This window comes from Danio rerio, chromosome 4, assembly GCF_049306965.1.
Source record: "Danio rerio strain Tuebingen ecotype United States chromosome 4, GRCz12tu, whole genome shotgun sequence".
NCBI lineage: Eukaryota > Metazoa > Chordata > Actinopteri > Cypriniformes > Danionidae > Danio > Danio rerio.
Window position 1 is genome coordinate 34,144,041 of NC_133179.1, and position 15,960 is coordinate 34,160,000.

The 15,960-nt window shown below is 37.8% G+C and overlaps 3 protein-coding genes and 1 non-coding gene across 4 annotated transcripts in view; all 4 read left to right on the plus strand.

Annotated features, from left to right (window-relative positions):
• The window catches only part of LOC137491238 (uncharacterized), a 1,025,816-nt gene that overhangs the window by 335,181 nt on the left and 674,675 nt on the right, over positions 1–15,960 (plus strand). The gene's annotated exons all lie outside the window — the stretch shown is intronic.
• LOC101886704 (uncharacterized) overlaps positions 1–15,960 on the plus strand; it is an 847,011-nt gene that overhangs the window by 335,181 nt on the left and 495,870 nt on the right. The gene's annotated exons all lie outside the window — the stretch shown is intronic.
• The window catches only part of LOC137491478 (uncharacterized), an 18,994-nt gene continuing 7,654 nt past the window's right edge, over positions 4,621–15,960 (plus strand). The window contains exons 1-2 of the mRNA XM_073947921.1: positions 4,621–4,671; positions 5,225–5,374. Of these exons, the coding sequence (XP_073804022.1) occupies positions 4,662–4,671; positions 5,225–5,374 (160 nt within the window). The 5' untranslated portion in view covers positions 4,621–4,661. The remainder of the gene's footprint in view (positions 4,672–5,224; positions 5,375–15,960) is intronic.
• trnak-uuu (transfer RNA lysine (anticodon UUU)) lies at positions 15,832–15,904 on the plus strand. The gene has a single exon. It is a non-coding gene; the product is annotated as a tRNA-Lys (tRNA).

Sequence of the window (15,960 nt, forward strand, 5' to 3'; positions counted from 1 at the left end):
GCGCGCTGATATTTATTCTTCTTTTTTTCCGAATAACGAACAATTTGAACCGCGGGGAGATACCGACAGCTTGATTTGCAGTATTTTCTAACATGTTAGAAGCGGGCAGCGGACATCAGCTAGCCGTAAAGACGGGCAACACAAAAAAAAACATGGCTGCTGGTGGAGAAGCGGCTGTGCCCTCAGCAGCTGATTGAGACGGAGCTGCATATCCTAACTGAGTGCACTAAATACTCCGAGATCCGGGAGAAATTCTACCCGATAATCCAACACATACAAAACAACTTTGAGTCCCTGTCGAACAGAACCCATCTTACTGGGGGAGTGTGTGTGCTGCTGTGTGTTCCACCAGCTCCTGTCTCCAACACACAAATACTGGAACTCTTTATGTGGACTTACTTTTGATAATAGGCTACTATTATTACCTTTATCCTGTTTAATGTTATCAAAAATCTATTTTTATTTTTATTATTATATTTTTATTTTTTTATTCTATTTTTATATTTATTAATCATTTTTTTATTATATGTTATTTTCATATTTGTTTGCACTACTGCCCTTTTTGCACTGTCTTGTTTGTGAGACGCGCACTGCTTTGGCAAAACTAATGTACAGTTACTTGTCATGCCAATAAAGCACCTCAAATGTGAAAATAGCCTAGGCAACAAATAACAAATAGTAGTGTAATAATAACAAAAAATGCCCTTTTCATTTTCATACAATAGGCCTATGTGTGGGTTTTGACAATATGTGTTTAATTAAGCTATAAAGATTTCAGATGAAATGCATAGTGAAATATGAAATAAATGTCTCTTTTGCTGAAAATTTAATTAATCTATATATTTATTATTTTAAAAATCAACTCCTTTTTGCCCAGAGAAAGAGGCGCGCGGCACTAGCGGACATGGGGTGCTTTTCCAAAAAAAGACGTACAGTAACTTGCAGCTGAACTATGCACAGTTTGGGGAAAAAAAGGATATAGTGATGCATGTCCCCCAAAACCCCTAGTTTCTCTGTCGCAGATCCATCATTTGAATCAGGTTAGTTATAAGTAAAACGCACATAATGATAAAGCACACCATCATCACGAGGGCAATTAAATAAAGACAACCTAAACATATTTTTAATTGTTTATTTATGTAATGTGAGTTTTTATAACTTTGTTCTTTAAATTATTTATAACTTAGGCTATTCTATCGAGATGACACCATAAAAGGCCTTCACTGCACTGAAATAGGTAATAGGGATACAATGAAAAGCCGATTTCACTATTGACCGTTTTTATTCATTGACGGCTTCCCAACGCCGCATTTTTGTTGCGCGAAAAAAAAGCTGCTGCAAATAAGCTAATTTATGACAAAACAATTTTAATAGTTTCATAGTAGTAGCTGGTGTGCTTCATCTGCGTGATTCTGATTTGACATTCTTCCGCTAAACTTGCACTGTGTTGATGTGTAAATGGGCTATGATCTTTGCTTTTGAGGCTAAGGCATCAAGGTGTAAATGAGCTATAGTTCTCTTTGCAACTTTCAATTTCGAGGTGGGGGAAGTGGGAAGAGGCAATTCAAATGTACCATCTCTAAAAAAAAAGGCCGCTTACGCGGCATTTGTGCTTATTATTACCTTATTTTTATTTTATTATTATTAATTTATTCATTCATTCTTCATTCATTTTCTTTTCAGTTTAGTCCCTTTATTAGTCTGTGATCGCCACAGCGGAATGAACCGTCAACTTATCCAGCATATGTTTTACGCAGTGGATGGCAGGAGGGCCAGCTGGGGCTTCGGGACGGAGTGAAAGGAATTTGCCCCGAGTCTGGGAAAGATGGCTTGCCGTAATTACACTAGTTTTCCTATCGCACACATGCGCCAAACAAATAAACAAATAAATAAAAAAGGAAAAGAAAACATCTAGACTTATAGGCTGAGGTCTTTTTGCTTATAATCGCCCTTATGTTTCCGTTTTAAATGTAAGGCTGTTGCATAGAATAATACAATTTTAATTTATAAGTGATTTTGCTGCGTCCCCCTTAATGTTTCAATAACGCATAATAATCTACACACCATATTAAAGACACAGCAGACATAAAGGTTGTGTGTGAGAGACCGAGCAAAAGAGCGCTCTCTTCACAGCTCTGTTGATGCTGCTAGCGGCTTCTTTCTTTTTGTTATTTATTTTGCAGATAATACACCATATGAATACAACAGAAAGACATAAAACTTTACAAATTACCTTTTGTAGACTCAAAACAAGTGTCATATCTTGATAAGCCTAAGCCACATTGAAATATAATTTAAAGAATTACATTATCGGATATAATAAAATCGCATTAAATAAATAAACCAATATAAAACAAGCAAAAGCAAGCTATAACAGTTTAGGTAGGCTTATACATAAATAAAACCGTTAAAGCCAAATCAAACTTTTATTTTACAAGATATTTTCTTTTAAAAGATTTTAGATATTTTCTAAAAACAATAAACACCAGAGAAGGTTTAGAATATTATTTATAAAGTATTTGGATATGATGATAATAATCAAATCGTGCAAACAGAGCATTTTTGGGAACACGTTTCAGGTCTCTCCAGTGCATTTGGGCTGAATGTTTGACTGTGTCTAAATGAGGATGTTATAAAATACATTTTCTACCGAGTTATTAACGGATGCACGATGCCAACAGTCAACAGGGCTGGGTTTGCGTTACGCGCTGCGAGCTATAGGCCAACAGTGGAAATGCGACATGACTTCGGTCTCGATGCCCATTAACACCTGAAAGACAAGCTTTTGGTTATGAGATGGGGGAAGGGGTATGTCTCCACCTTCAAGTGTTTTCCACAAACATGGTTACACAAAATCCAAAACTCCCGAGGACGGATGGCGTAACCGTAGCAAAACCTATGCGTTTTAAAACCAAACCGCAAATGGGGCCTTATGAAAATGAATGTTTCTATGCACAGCAACTTCTGGACTGAACTACTTGTTCGCCAAAACGAATTTGTACATAAAAACACCGAACATAGCCTAGCTGAATAGGGTGTTGCCTGCTTAGCCATGACAGCAGCAGACAATTCCGCACGACCATAAAGCCTTCACCCGACAGTTATTTTCTAATATTCACAACGCGAGCCACGACAATAGACATGCCATGCCCATCATCCTTACAGACAACTTCGCTTTAAACTGTATTAAGGTCCCATTTACACTGCACAGCAGTTTTATATAAAACGTTAATGATACATATAACAGGCTACATTTTGATGGTGAAATAACCTTTTAAACGATGTCTTTTTATTTCAGTATTCAAACATTAAATAACTAATGCATCAAGTGAAATAATGAATATGCAAAAACACATGTATATAAATATAAAGGACTATTATAATTAGCAAAATGCTGCTCTATTTATCTTTGTATTTTTATAATTTTATTATTGTTATTTTTAATATTTTGAATTAATTAAAGCTATAGACAAATGCTGCTTGACATTTTAGAAAATGTTTTGCGTATACCCAGTACCGAGAACAAACAAACAAAAGCACATGGCTTGTTAATCAATTTAATCAAGCTCTAGCCACGAATAAAATAATAGACTATTTTATTATTTTAATATTTTAGACGACGGGTTAGTAATTATATTATAAATGGTTATGTTCAGATCAATGAAATAATAACTTTAATAATTCTGCTTTGCATTTTTCTATGCATTACTAACATCACTAAACCATACATTTGTTTTATAAGTTAACCAAATATTTGCAGAGATTCAGCAGTTTTTTTTCTGACGCGTTTGCCAGTCATGCCAGTCAGTGAAAAAAAAAAGTAACTGTGGCCCCGTTTGCAGGTATTCAGATTCGATTTTATTAATCTGATTCAACTTTTATTATTTACAGGACATAAAAATGCAATAAAAAATTTCAAATCAATGTGCATTGTCCTTTACCATACAAAAAAAAAAAACATTGTTATACACCATAGCCTGTAGCCTATAAAATGGCCGCAAATCTTTTTAAATGCATTAAAAAGCAAGCACATATTAGCCGTACCTTGAGTTTGTTCACATTCTGCCTGTATTAACATGCATGCTGTATTTTAATATAGCTTATTTTGATGAATTAGCTCTAACTGACAGCTTTTTCTTCTTTTTCAGCGGTTATGCTCGCATTTTAACCCTTTATACAAAGTAATACTATTTTACTCAAAGTAAAGAGGACTATTGAACAACATGCTTGTATTAAGTGTCTTAATGAAGGTTTACTTTATTAAATAGCATAATTTCACTTTATTCTAAGTATACATCACTATATATAAGAAATGGAGTACTAGTATTAATCAGCTCATTTGTGGCTGTTGTTTCTTGCTTGGACTTACCGGATTTCTTTTTGTTAATTACTTTCATATAAAGAAACTGTTGAAGAGAAATTATTTTGTTTCTGTTCATAGTTTTATTTATTTTAAACAGGACATTTTTATTGCTTTGTTAATTGCTTTGTTAATTTGTTAAAAGTGTCCAAACGCAGAGAAAAACTATATATAATAAGTCATGACTTATGACTAAAAGTAAGTGGCAAAAAAGTAAAAAAAAAAAAAAAAAAAAAAAGACTTTTATTTTGGCGTGACTTGTGACGTCATAAGCCTGCGCCGCTCCCGCGCTGTGATTCAAATGGAGAAAGGTTTGTTTTGAAGCGTTTAGCCTTATATAAAGCGATTGATTAAAGTTTCAGTGTTTTCATTCAGTGCTAAATTATGTACCTGTTGACAATATTATTTTAACCCTTATACAAAGTAGTACTATTTACTAAAACTTACAGTAATGAGGTCTATTTTTTGAATAAAGATAGGATAAACTTTTTGTTCCAGAGAGGAAATTTGTCTTGTGCAAAAAAGTTCTATAAACAGACAATAAGATAAATAAAACAAACAAAACAATTAAGAAGATACTTAAATAAAGTAAAAGTGTGTAATAAGTGTTTTAATGAAAGTTTAATTGATTGAATAGCACTATGTCATTCCACTATAAATATACATCACTATATATAAAAAATGGAGTATTAGTTTTAATCAGCTGATTAGTGGCTATTGTTTCTTCTTGATCAGACTTATCTGATTTCTGTTTGTTAATGACTCTCATATAAAGAAACTGTTGAAGAGAAGTTATTTTGTTTCTGTTCATTGTTTTATTTATTTTAAACAGGACGTTTTTATTGTTTTGTTCATTTTAAACAGGATATAGTGTCCAAACACAGAGAAAAACTCCTGCTGAAGCGACTGATCTCCACACTGTTATAAAGATGGCGTTTATTAAAGAGGAGAGTGAAGATGTGAAGATTGAAGAAACATTCACAGTCAAACAGGAAGATCTGCAAGAACAAAAAGGTTAATTTTTATTCTCAAAGACCAACTCAGTCATTTGATCCTCATTCAGATATTTTAATAAGAAGAATACTAAATTAAATCCATCTTGCAGCCCTGAGTGTGCTGCCTAGTTCTCCTAAATGCACATAAGCACTCATTGAAAGACAGGAATGAGTTTCTTTCTTGTTACTTGTTCTCGTGTCTTTTGTCATTATTTTATGTATTATTAGTCTCCCATTTTCTCTACTTTCTTAAGGTTGTTGCTTTTTTTGTTCTCCTACTGTTTGTAAGGTGTTCTTGAGCACTAAAACGTCCTTGGGCATTTTTAAAATTATTATTAAACAAATGCTTATATTTTCGTGTCACACTCACTATACAAATTTATCAGGACTTACTGAAAATGGAAATTTGCTGTGTTCTATCATTGATAGGGAAAAGGAGACTCTTTGCTAGGTTTACTTTGTCTCCAGAAACATTTCCAAATTCTGAAATTATTGTAAGAGCTTTTGGAATACATGTTTCTGGATTTGACAGAAAAAGAAGATCATCCACATATAGCAGGAGCTTTTGTTTATGTCCCTCTCTGAAAATTCCTTGCAAGCCATCTGAGTTCCTTAATACAGTTGCAAGAGGTTCGATGCCAATGTCAAAGAACAGAGTGTAGCCCTGTCTCGTTCTTCTAGAGAGTGGAAAGCCTTTAGAAATAATATTTGTTTGAATGGATGCTTGGGGCCTGGAATATAAAATTTTAACCAAGGAACAGAATCCAGGATCAAAACCAATTTTTTTAAGCGCAGTAAAAAAATAGATCTACTCTATTCTATCAAATGCCTTATGGGCATCTAAGGAAAGAGTGATTCCGAAACAAGAGCTTCAGCGAATACCTTGCACAACTGGGGTGTTAGCTTGGCAGTAAACTTCTTATAAAACTCGGACGGGAAGCCATTGGGGCCTGGTGCTTTTCCGGTTTTTAATTTTTTGATAGCATTTTTAATTACAGAAGGTGTTAAATTTCCTTCTAATGCCAACTAATCTAAATCACAGAGGGATGGTTATTCTAAATAATAAAAAAAGCTCTCAATACATTCAATCTTGTTTACCTCAGAGCTGTAAAGAGTTTTATAGAAGTTTTTTAATTGATCATTAATTCTCTGTTGATCAGTAATAATACTGCCATCATCCTTACTAACTGCTGCTATAAAACCATCTGCTGAGGATTGTTTTAGTTGGTAACACAATAACCTGCCAGCTTATTTCACATGTTCAAAATGAATCTGGCGTGATCTTATGTGGCGATCCTCTGCATTTTCATCTGTCAGGGAGTCATATTCTGCTTGTAGAAGAAGTTTTTTTCTTATGGAGCTCTTCGGAAGGTGACGTTTAGTGTAGCTGATCAATTGTATTAATTTTATTTATAATCTCTGTAAGCTGTTTTGACTTTCACTATTTAAATTTTAATTGCACTAGCTTAATCTAAAATTTGTCCTCGTATTTATGTTTCTTAGTATCCCATAGGATGCTATAACTTATCTCTGGGGATTCCTTTGTCTTAAGGAAGAAATCAATTTGAGCATCAATAAATTTTAAGAAATCGTCGTCTGCCAAGAGTCTTGAGTTAAACCGCCATGTACGTTGGGGGATTACAAAGCCTGAAAAACATAGCTTTAGTAAGACTGGACAATAGTCCGAAATAACAATACTACCATACTCTACTTCTGACATTAAGGGACATAACTGCTGGAAAACCTATTCAATCCTGGAATAGGTTTGATGCACTGGTGAATAGTTAATTGTTTGGAAGATGGATATTTAAATCTCCAGAGGTCACTTACACCATGTGTCTGAAGGAAGTAGTTGATACATTATGCTGGCTGACTTAATATTTAACATAATTTCAAGAGTTCACACTTAGATATTGCTTGACAGCTGTAAGCAGGTTTGGCATGCTGTCCCGGGAGAGAACCCTGAGCTCGGAGATAGTTGAGCCCAGGGCTCCCGCCAGGTCCATAGAGCATGTGAGGGGAGTACGAGATCAGGTGGTTCTCGAGAGCTCCCCTTTTTGTAAAGGAGAAAAGGAGGAGAAAGGGGTGGATGGGGGGTTTCTTCGGAAAACGAAGATAAGGGAGTAATGTCTAGCTAGGCTACTTATAGTGGGTTAGGATAGATCTGATTGGCTAACTAATGAGTGTAGATAGGTGGCCAGCTGCTGTCAATTATATCACGTGCTCCTCTCGAAATTAGTTTAAAAACTTCACTTCAAGAGTTCACACTTAGATATTGCTTGACAGCTGTAAGCAGGTTTGGCATGCTGTCCCGGGAGAGAACCCTGAGCTCGGAGATAGTTGAGCCCAGGGCTCCCGCCAGGTCCATAGAGCATGTGAGGGGAGTACGAGATCAGGTGGTTCTCGAGAGCTCCCCAAATGCATGAAGCTTGGGACAGCAGCCGTGTATTCGAAGAAACTCCCCAAAAGGCTTGAAATGCTATATCCGGCTGCTGGATATAGTTATTTGAAAAAGAAAAGGTAAAGAGGGCTCCTTTGGAGCAAAGGGTGAAACAGGTTCCTGCGGGAACCCGAGCAGAGTTGGCTTGGGCTGTGAATACTCCTGCTGGAGTAGAGACTCGGGGAGACCCCTGCGGGGGTCAGAGCCATGGGGTGGGCGGGAATCCTGCTGGAGTCATTACAAGGGAAGGGGAGTGAAGGACTCCGGCTGGAGAGGGGGGTGAAGGGGGGCAGGGGGGGCGGGGACTCCAAAGGAGTAATTTGCTCGAGGAACACTCCTTGCGGAGATTGAGCTGGGAGGTGGCAGCACTATATATAATTATATATTTATATGAAACATATAGATATATAAATATATAATGGGGTAATCTAGGGCCTTGGGGGGGGCGTTTTTACTGACTCTTGCGAGAGTCGAAGCTCTTGGCTCTCCTGCGGGAGAGAGAGCTGTATGTGCCATCTCCAGCTGGAGTCGGGAAAAGGAATGGTCGGTGAAGCCCCAGCTGAAGGGGGAAATGGCAGTTGGGCGATGACCCCTGCGGGGGTCCGGTGCTCGGGATTAACTCCGCGGGAGTTAGAGCTTGAGGGTGACAGCACTATATATAAATATATATTTATATGCGTGGGTGCATATATATATACATATATATAAATAAATTTAAAAAATAAAAGATAAGTGTGAGAAATAAACAAAAATAAACATAAATAAAAGCTAGGGCCGGGGAGGGTCGATGACATGACTCGTGTCACAGCTCGGGGTTGGGTGAGCTATTTAGCTGCTCCAGTAGGAGTCGGGAAAGATGAGGGGGAGGTGAAGACTTCTTACTGGAGGGTGACGGGCGGTATAGGTGCTCTGGGGGTGTTCCTGTGGGAACAGAGCGTGAGGGTGACAGCACTATATATAAATTCATATTTATATGCGTGGGTGCATATAGATATAAATTTATATAAATAAAATCAAACAGAGAGAAAAATAAATAGTGCTATACTATATGTCATTATGGAATGACATAATATAAAAAGCTAGGGCCAGGGCAGTGAGATGATTCCTGCGAGAATCGAAACTCGGGGTAACGCCCCTGCGGGGGCCAGAGCCATGGGGGGGGCGGGGTCCTACAGAAGTTAGAAAAGTTGGGGGGCAGTGAAAACTTCTGTGGCAGCGGCCGGAGGGGGGCGGGGGTGACAAGGGGGCCTGGGCAGGGAGAGAACTCTTACTGGAGTTAGGTGAGTGAAAAGGGGGAGAAGGCTGAGTGCAAATCAGCTGGAAGGAAGAAAGGAAGCTAGATGGCTGGGTCATGCCCGCGCCCTTGGGAGACTGGGTAGTTCCTCTGCCCTCGGGAAGCTGGTATGGTTGGGTCGTATTCTCTCCCTGGACTAGGCCCATGCCCTTGGCCGCTGGGATTACTGCGTCTGCTGGTGAGGGTCCTCTGAGCTTCCCTGAGATGGCTGTGGCTGAGTCAGATATAAGATTTGAAGGCGTCGGGAGACCACCTTCCTAGTGTTTGTATGTGTTGTTACGATAGCCCTTGTGTGCTGCTGTGGTGGTGGCTCCAATTCTGAATGAGTGACTGGATTATGAATCTGGTGGGAAGCCTGAATAGTCCTATGACTTTAAGGTGTTATGAAACCAAAAATGTTATTGAACGGAATGTGTGGATGTGTTGAGCAGTGAGAAACTGATGAGGTGTTCTGGGGTAACTTAAAATGTATAAATGAATGCTGACGCAAATTGTGCATGCTGTGGTTATGGGATTATCATCTTAAAAGGAGAGATGGAGTCAGCTGCGGCTCTGCTTCTGATACCAGTTTCTGAAAATAAAGCAAAAAGAGAGTCAGCGATTTCCTATGCAACTAGGAACATGTACAGAAGTTTTTTTTTTTTTTTTTTTTCTCAGAATGTATTGACTTTATTGCCAGTTAGAAGCGCATTGGCGGCCCCGATAATATACCCCACGAAGGGGGCAGCATCTGTGTAAGGATATACTGAGGATGAAATTGGATAGCTAATAAATGAATGGCTTCTATTCCAGCGCTTAAGGAAGGAAGCATAAGCAGGTCGCATGCTTTAAGCGCTACCTGATGGTTACGAACCTTTATGAATTTCATTTCTGTTAAACCAGGAGTCACCAAATATGGTACCGATGGGCACCAGATAGCTCACGAGGCTCTCGTGTGTTGCTCACAGGCCTGTTCTAAAATAGCTCACCATAATACCACTTACAAGTAAGCTTTCTCTAATATAGAAGTAATCATTTAAAAATGTAAATATTTGCAAAGATAAATAAAATAGTATTGCACGTTGATATATTAATTACGGGGTATTTCCTACCCTGTTAAATCATTGTTGGTAACTTTGAGAGAATCATAACATGATCAGTGACTACACCTGGATGAATATTATTCATTATTAAAAAATAACCAAAAACTTAAATTATAATTATAAGTAATTTGAGCAATTTGTTATTTGAGAAGTGTTTAATCGGTGCCCGAAAGTAGCTCTTAGTTTCAGAGGTTAGTGACTCCCGTGTTAAACGCTAAAGACAACATTTTGAAGAAAGCTGAAAACCTGTAACCATTGACTTTCACAGGAAGGAATAAATAATAAGGAAGTCAATGCGGCTGTCCGTAGTGCCCAGCCACAATTCATGACACTTCGTATTCTGCCGCGCCGCGGAGCGCTATTTGTATAATTGATTAGTTTATTTGATAAAGTATGAATGCTTGAGTCTGGTGCGCATTAATCTACTATTCTCTGTCGTAAGTGCGTCGCGTCACCGCGCCGTCGGCGCCTCTGGTGCGCGACGCCCTTCAGGCAGAGTTTGTTACGGCCAAGATCGGATTTAGATCATTTCTCTTCTATTCCGGAGATTGCTGCTGCGAGATGAAATAGGTGAGTGACGAAAGGCATCCCTGCGGGATAATGCGCATGTGTGTTTGATGTTCTAGATGGAGAGCAGTTTATGCTTAGCGTGATATTTTTCTTCCAGAATATAAAAGGGGACTGATTGTCGATTTATTCAAGTAGCTTATTAATGCTTGAAATTCTATCACTCCAAATTGATGCTTAAGAATTCTATAGAAGTGCTTAAACCAGAGGTTCTTCCGCAATGAGAATGCAAATATTAGAAAACCGGTCACTAGTTTAGCTAGGGGATATTAGGGAGAGAGAAACGGGAACTTGTAGGTGAATTACGTGCAAACACCGTAGTTATTGGCGAAATCCAGCGGATCGTTTTTAAGCATAAATGTGTGGGCTACTTTGCATCCGAATGTTAAACGGACTACGAAATGTAATTGTGACCTCCGATTGCCAGAAATCGGGTGGCGGGTGTAATGTTGATTGCAACCGAGCGCTGCAGCCGTCTAGATTAGATAGATTGCTTGGTTTATAACGTGATAATTTAAGCATATTCATCTGGCAGAATCATGCTGTTAAAGCGGAAAAAGGCAGAATTATGAGGAGATGAAAGAGCCGTTATTAGACGTTTTTAGAAACGTTCTAATGTCCATTTCAGTAGGGCTGGTATGGATGTGCTTAACAGGGAATTGCTCTGTGATTTCTGGTGTAGCGTTGGTGGACGGCTAGTGAGGTTGTGGGAAGGGAGCGCCGAGATCGGCTGTGCTTCAGTAGACGAAACCTGGCATGAGAAATTCAGAAAATTAGGTCAGTTACAAACGTAATTCAGTAAAAGCATAAACATATTGACAAAAGTCGACAAGTAATTTCTATTTTATAATAGAAAATAATCAGCAGTAGCTGCGAGCTTGTAAAAATGAGAGGGGGAAAAAGCAATGATACGCAAGGTAGAGGGGCTGGGTGCGTAGGTGGTAAGGATCGCTGAAAGAGGAGGACTGGAGTGTGCACTGGAATCGGGAGCTGCAGGATGGAAGAGGTGAGGTGGGATTCCCAAGAGTTGCTTTATTGTCCGGGAGATAGGTTTTATCCGTGTTTAGAATTATGTTTGCTGCAATATGTCCAAATCCAATATTGCTTTTTAATCCTTTCCTTGATTCTCCGGGGAGGCGGAGAGATTGCGGGTTTAATGTCTGTTTAGGATAGGGGGTGTGGCAGGAGCGTGTTATGTCCTGGGGGTGGCGGTAAAGACGTGGATTCGCAAGTGTTTTGGGTTTAATGCAGCGGCTTTGAATTATGGTCCCGGCGTCTAGGAGTTTGGAGGAGTTCAGTGACAGTCGTTGTTGGATATGAGTGACACATGATGATGCTGGAGAAGGTACGTAGCGGAGCTGGGGATTGCATTGTGATCTGGCTGGAGTGGATAGGCCTACGGCCTCTCGTTGGAGCCTCGGTCTCGAGCTGACTTTCATGCTGGGCTGGTTGTTGTTAAGACGGGGCTGGTGTTTCAGGGAGCCCGGAGCTTTCTTTCTTGTATGTAGCTGCGCTGATGCTGTTGTGATCTCAGCCGCTGTCGCTGTTGTTGTTGTTTTTGTCATTTTTTGTAGTTGCTGATGATGGTATTAAAGGTGGTGTGGTATTGTAGTTGAAGAATAGTAGGAGATGTGGAGGATCCATTTTGTCCGTGAGTAACTTTTGGAGGAGCCAGAGCGGACCTGTCGTTTGTTTCTTCGGAAAACGAAGATAAGGGAGTAATGTCTAGCTAGGCTACTTATAGTGGGTTAGGATGGATCTGATTGGCTAACTAATGAGTGTAGATAGATGGCCAGCTGCTGTCAATTATATCACGTGCTCCTCTCGAAATTAGTTTAAAAACTTCACTTAAATTTAACAATGGCTGCAAGTTATAAAAACATAAACAAACACAAAAATGTTAAAGTAAATTGAGAAAACATTTTCATTAGTTTGACAACATACACAATCTCACAAATAGCATAGAAAAAGTGTATTGATTTATCTGTTAAAAAAATTAAGCAAAAAATTAATTAAAAGGTAGATCAGCTCCTGACAGACATGTTAACAAATCAGTTTAACTCTTATTAAATTTATTCATTCATTTTCTTTTCTGCTTAGTCCCTTTATTAATCTGGGGTAACCACAGCGGAATGAACTGTCAACTTATCCAGCATACACTGTAAAAAATTGCTGTTAAAAAACGGTCAGATTCTACGGTAAAATAATGTTTTTTCACTAAAACAGTAATATTCTGTTAAAAACAGTGCTTTCTGGGTAACATTTTTGTTTTCGAGAAAGTAACCAACTGCAGAAAACTGTGAGCTAACAGAGTTCAGATTCGATGTTTTGAAGTCTGTGTTTGAAATCACGCTTTGTGTCCTTGTTCACTATTTAATACACTAGTTAACTAATATAGTTCACCTGACAGTTTTAATGAACACTAATGAGTGAATTCAGACACTGATGAACACCTGCTGTTAATAATCACAATTACTGAAGAAAATAAACAAGAAACACAAACAGTGACTTGAGTTACAACATTAAATAAAATAAAATAAAACACCTTCAGTCTCAGCAGAGGATCATTAAACAACTCTACAAACAACAGCAGACACACTTATTACTGACTGATTTGACTTCCATACTATTCTCATTGAGATCCAACAGAAATTAAGGTGTTTTTTGTGTCACCGTAATGGGGCTGGTTTAGTTGGGCTCTTCACCCTTGAACTTATTAAATCAGACTCTCCAATTACTATAATAAAGAGTTAACAAAGTGCTTGTATTATAGCAATAAAGTTGGGAAGTCAATAAATAGAGAAATCTATTTGTCTGAAATTGGTTCTGATAAATGTTTTGGTATAAATCTGGAAGAAGGGCCACATGCAATAGATTTTATGCTTAATTGCAGGTATTAATTTAATTAATGAGAAGTGGAATCAGAAAAGATACCTCCGTAATTACTTAACAGTTAAGAAATAACATACAAAAACAGTTCAATTATGACAAATACACACTCAGACCTAATGAATCTGACCTTGTATCTCAACAATGGTAACAATTCAAATGTTTCATGCTGCAATGCATGCTGGGAGTGGCACGGTACAAATATCCCAGCATGCATTGCGGTGTAAATAAATGTTGTATGATGGTCTAACAGTTTTCTTTATTTGTGTTTGATTCTGCTGTTGTTTATGTTTAGACTTTCAGTTGCCTGTTTGTGAGTTAAACTGTTAATTTTGTTAGTTGTCACCATTATTGAGGTTCATATGCTGATTATTGATGTCTCTTTGAGTGTGATTTACACCATAGAGCAGTGTTATTGTCCAAGATATTCTTAAAAACTTCCAGAAATCATTGCCATATTTAGACATATAATGTAAAACAATAGATTTAACATTGAATAGGAGCAGTAAATTTTATTATACTAAATTAGAACAGACTCTGCCATTTAATAGCAACGTGAACATCACCAGATCTTATTTAGGTTTTAGGCTGGCTTGTCACAACAAAGGAGCTTTTTAAACAAAGTTCTTAACAATTGCAGCAGCCAAGATATATAAAAGTTAAAAGTGACAGGGCTAAGAGCCCAACTAAAGCAAACTCTGTTCTCCATGATGGTGACGTAAAACTTTAACTTTTTCTCAAGAAGAACTTTAGTAAATGTTATACAAAAATACATGTATTAAGTAATAAGTGAAGCTGGTGATGATGTTTGTAGAGTTGTTTAATCATCCGCTGATCATTTAAATGATTTAATCATTTGTTGTTCTTCAGGTTATTTCATTATAAAGCTGTGACTAAAGTTTTGTATGTTCTGTTCTTGTTTTTTCCCTTCAGTATTTCTTCATTTATTCATTGTTAATCCTCAATTATCATTTAATTAGTCAGTTAATTAATGAATTTACTTCAGCTTTGCTACATGTTTCTTAAACACTCAGTAGTGTGGACACTTCAATTAAAACTGAAGTATTTGCTCTGGGGTTTAAAGTGTTAAAGGTGTGAGAGGTAAAAACACAGTGTAAAAATGTATTTTAACAGTAATATACTGTTAATTTAAACTACGGAAGTAGACTGTAAAAAAACAGTAGATTGCTGGCAACCACAGCTGCCAGTAGATTACCGTTAAAACAAGGAAAAAACAGTATTTTACTGTAAAACCTGAAGCTAATTTCTTCTGTATGTCACCGTTGTGGAGGAGAGTAGAGCCAGTGTATGAGTTAAAGATGAACAATGAACTGCTGATGTTATTCTGTATGTTTCTTTATTTAAAGAAAGCGGCTGTTTAGTTGCTGATGCAGTCAGAATCTCTCTGGTGATTCCAGATTTACATGTATGTGTGCTGTTGTGAAAAATAAGACATTGGAATTAAAACGAACTTATCTAATTAACTAAAATAAGTTATCATTATGATTATGCTTCTAAGCATATATAGCACATTACTTCATAAACTCATTCAGCAGTTGGCCAATTTGAGGCAGTTGCTTTCAGTGAGCAGAATGAGTTCACTTGAGTATTGTGTAAGTCAATGTAGTCCATGTATTTTTACATCAACATACTGTAAAATAACAGTACATTGCTGGCAACTGCAGCTGCCAGTATTTTACTGTTTTTTAACGGGACAATTTTTAACAGTGTACTGCATCAATCAGTGTGCCTACACTGTTAAAAATTGTCCCGTTAAAAAACAGAATGAATGTTTACGTTTCCTAAAGTGTGGAAGACTAGGGATATGATATAAGAGAAATAGGATCTTTGATGCCAGCATGCTGTGTAGATAAGTACTGATCAAGTCACGCTTCTAAGGCATGGAAGGAATCTTTTCAATTATTGAGTGTCCATTCATTGTCACAACAGCAGAAAGACATTCTGCAGTTATCATTGATCTATTTAATGTCTCCTACATGACATGAAGTCCAAACTATTGTGTTGTACTGATGTCTACACCTACAAAAACCATAAACCCAACCTCAAAGTAACCTGTCGTGTTTTAGCAACATCCACACCAACCATAAGCTTAAAACCCCATCTCACGGTAAACTTTAGTGTACTGTAAAGGTCTGCGCCGACCACAACCCAAACCTTGCCTACTTGTAAGTTGCTGTTGTGGAGCCCGGATAGCTCAGTCGGTAGAGCATCAGACTTTTAATCTGAGGGTCCAGGGTTCAAGTCCCTGTTCGGGCGTGTGACGCTCATTTTGTGGAGCCACAGCTTTTGCCGTTGAGCTATCGCTTGATGAA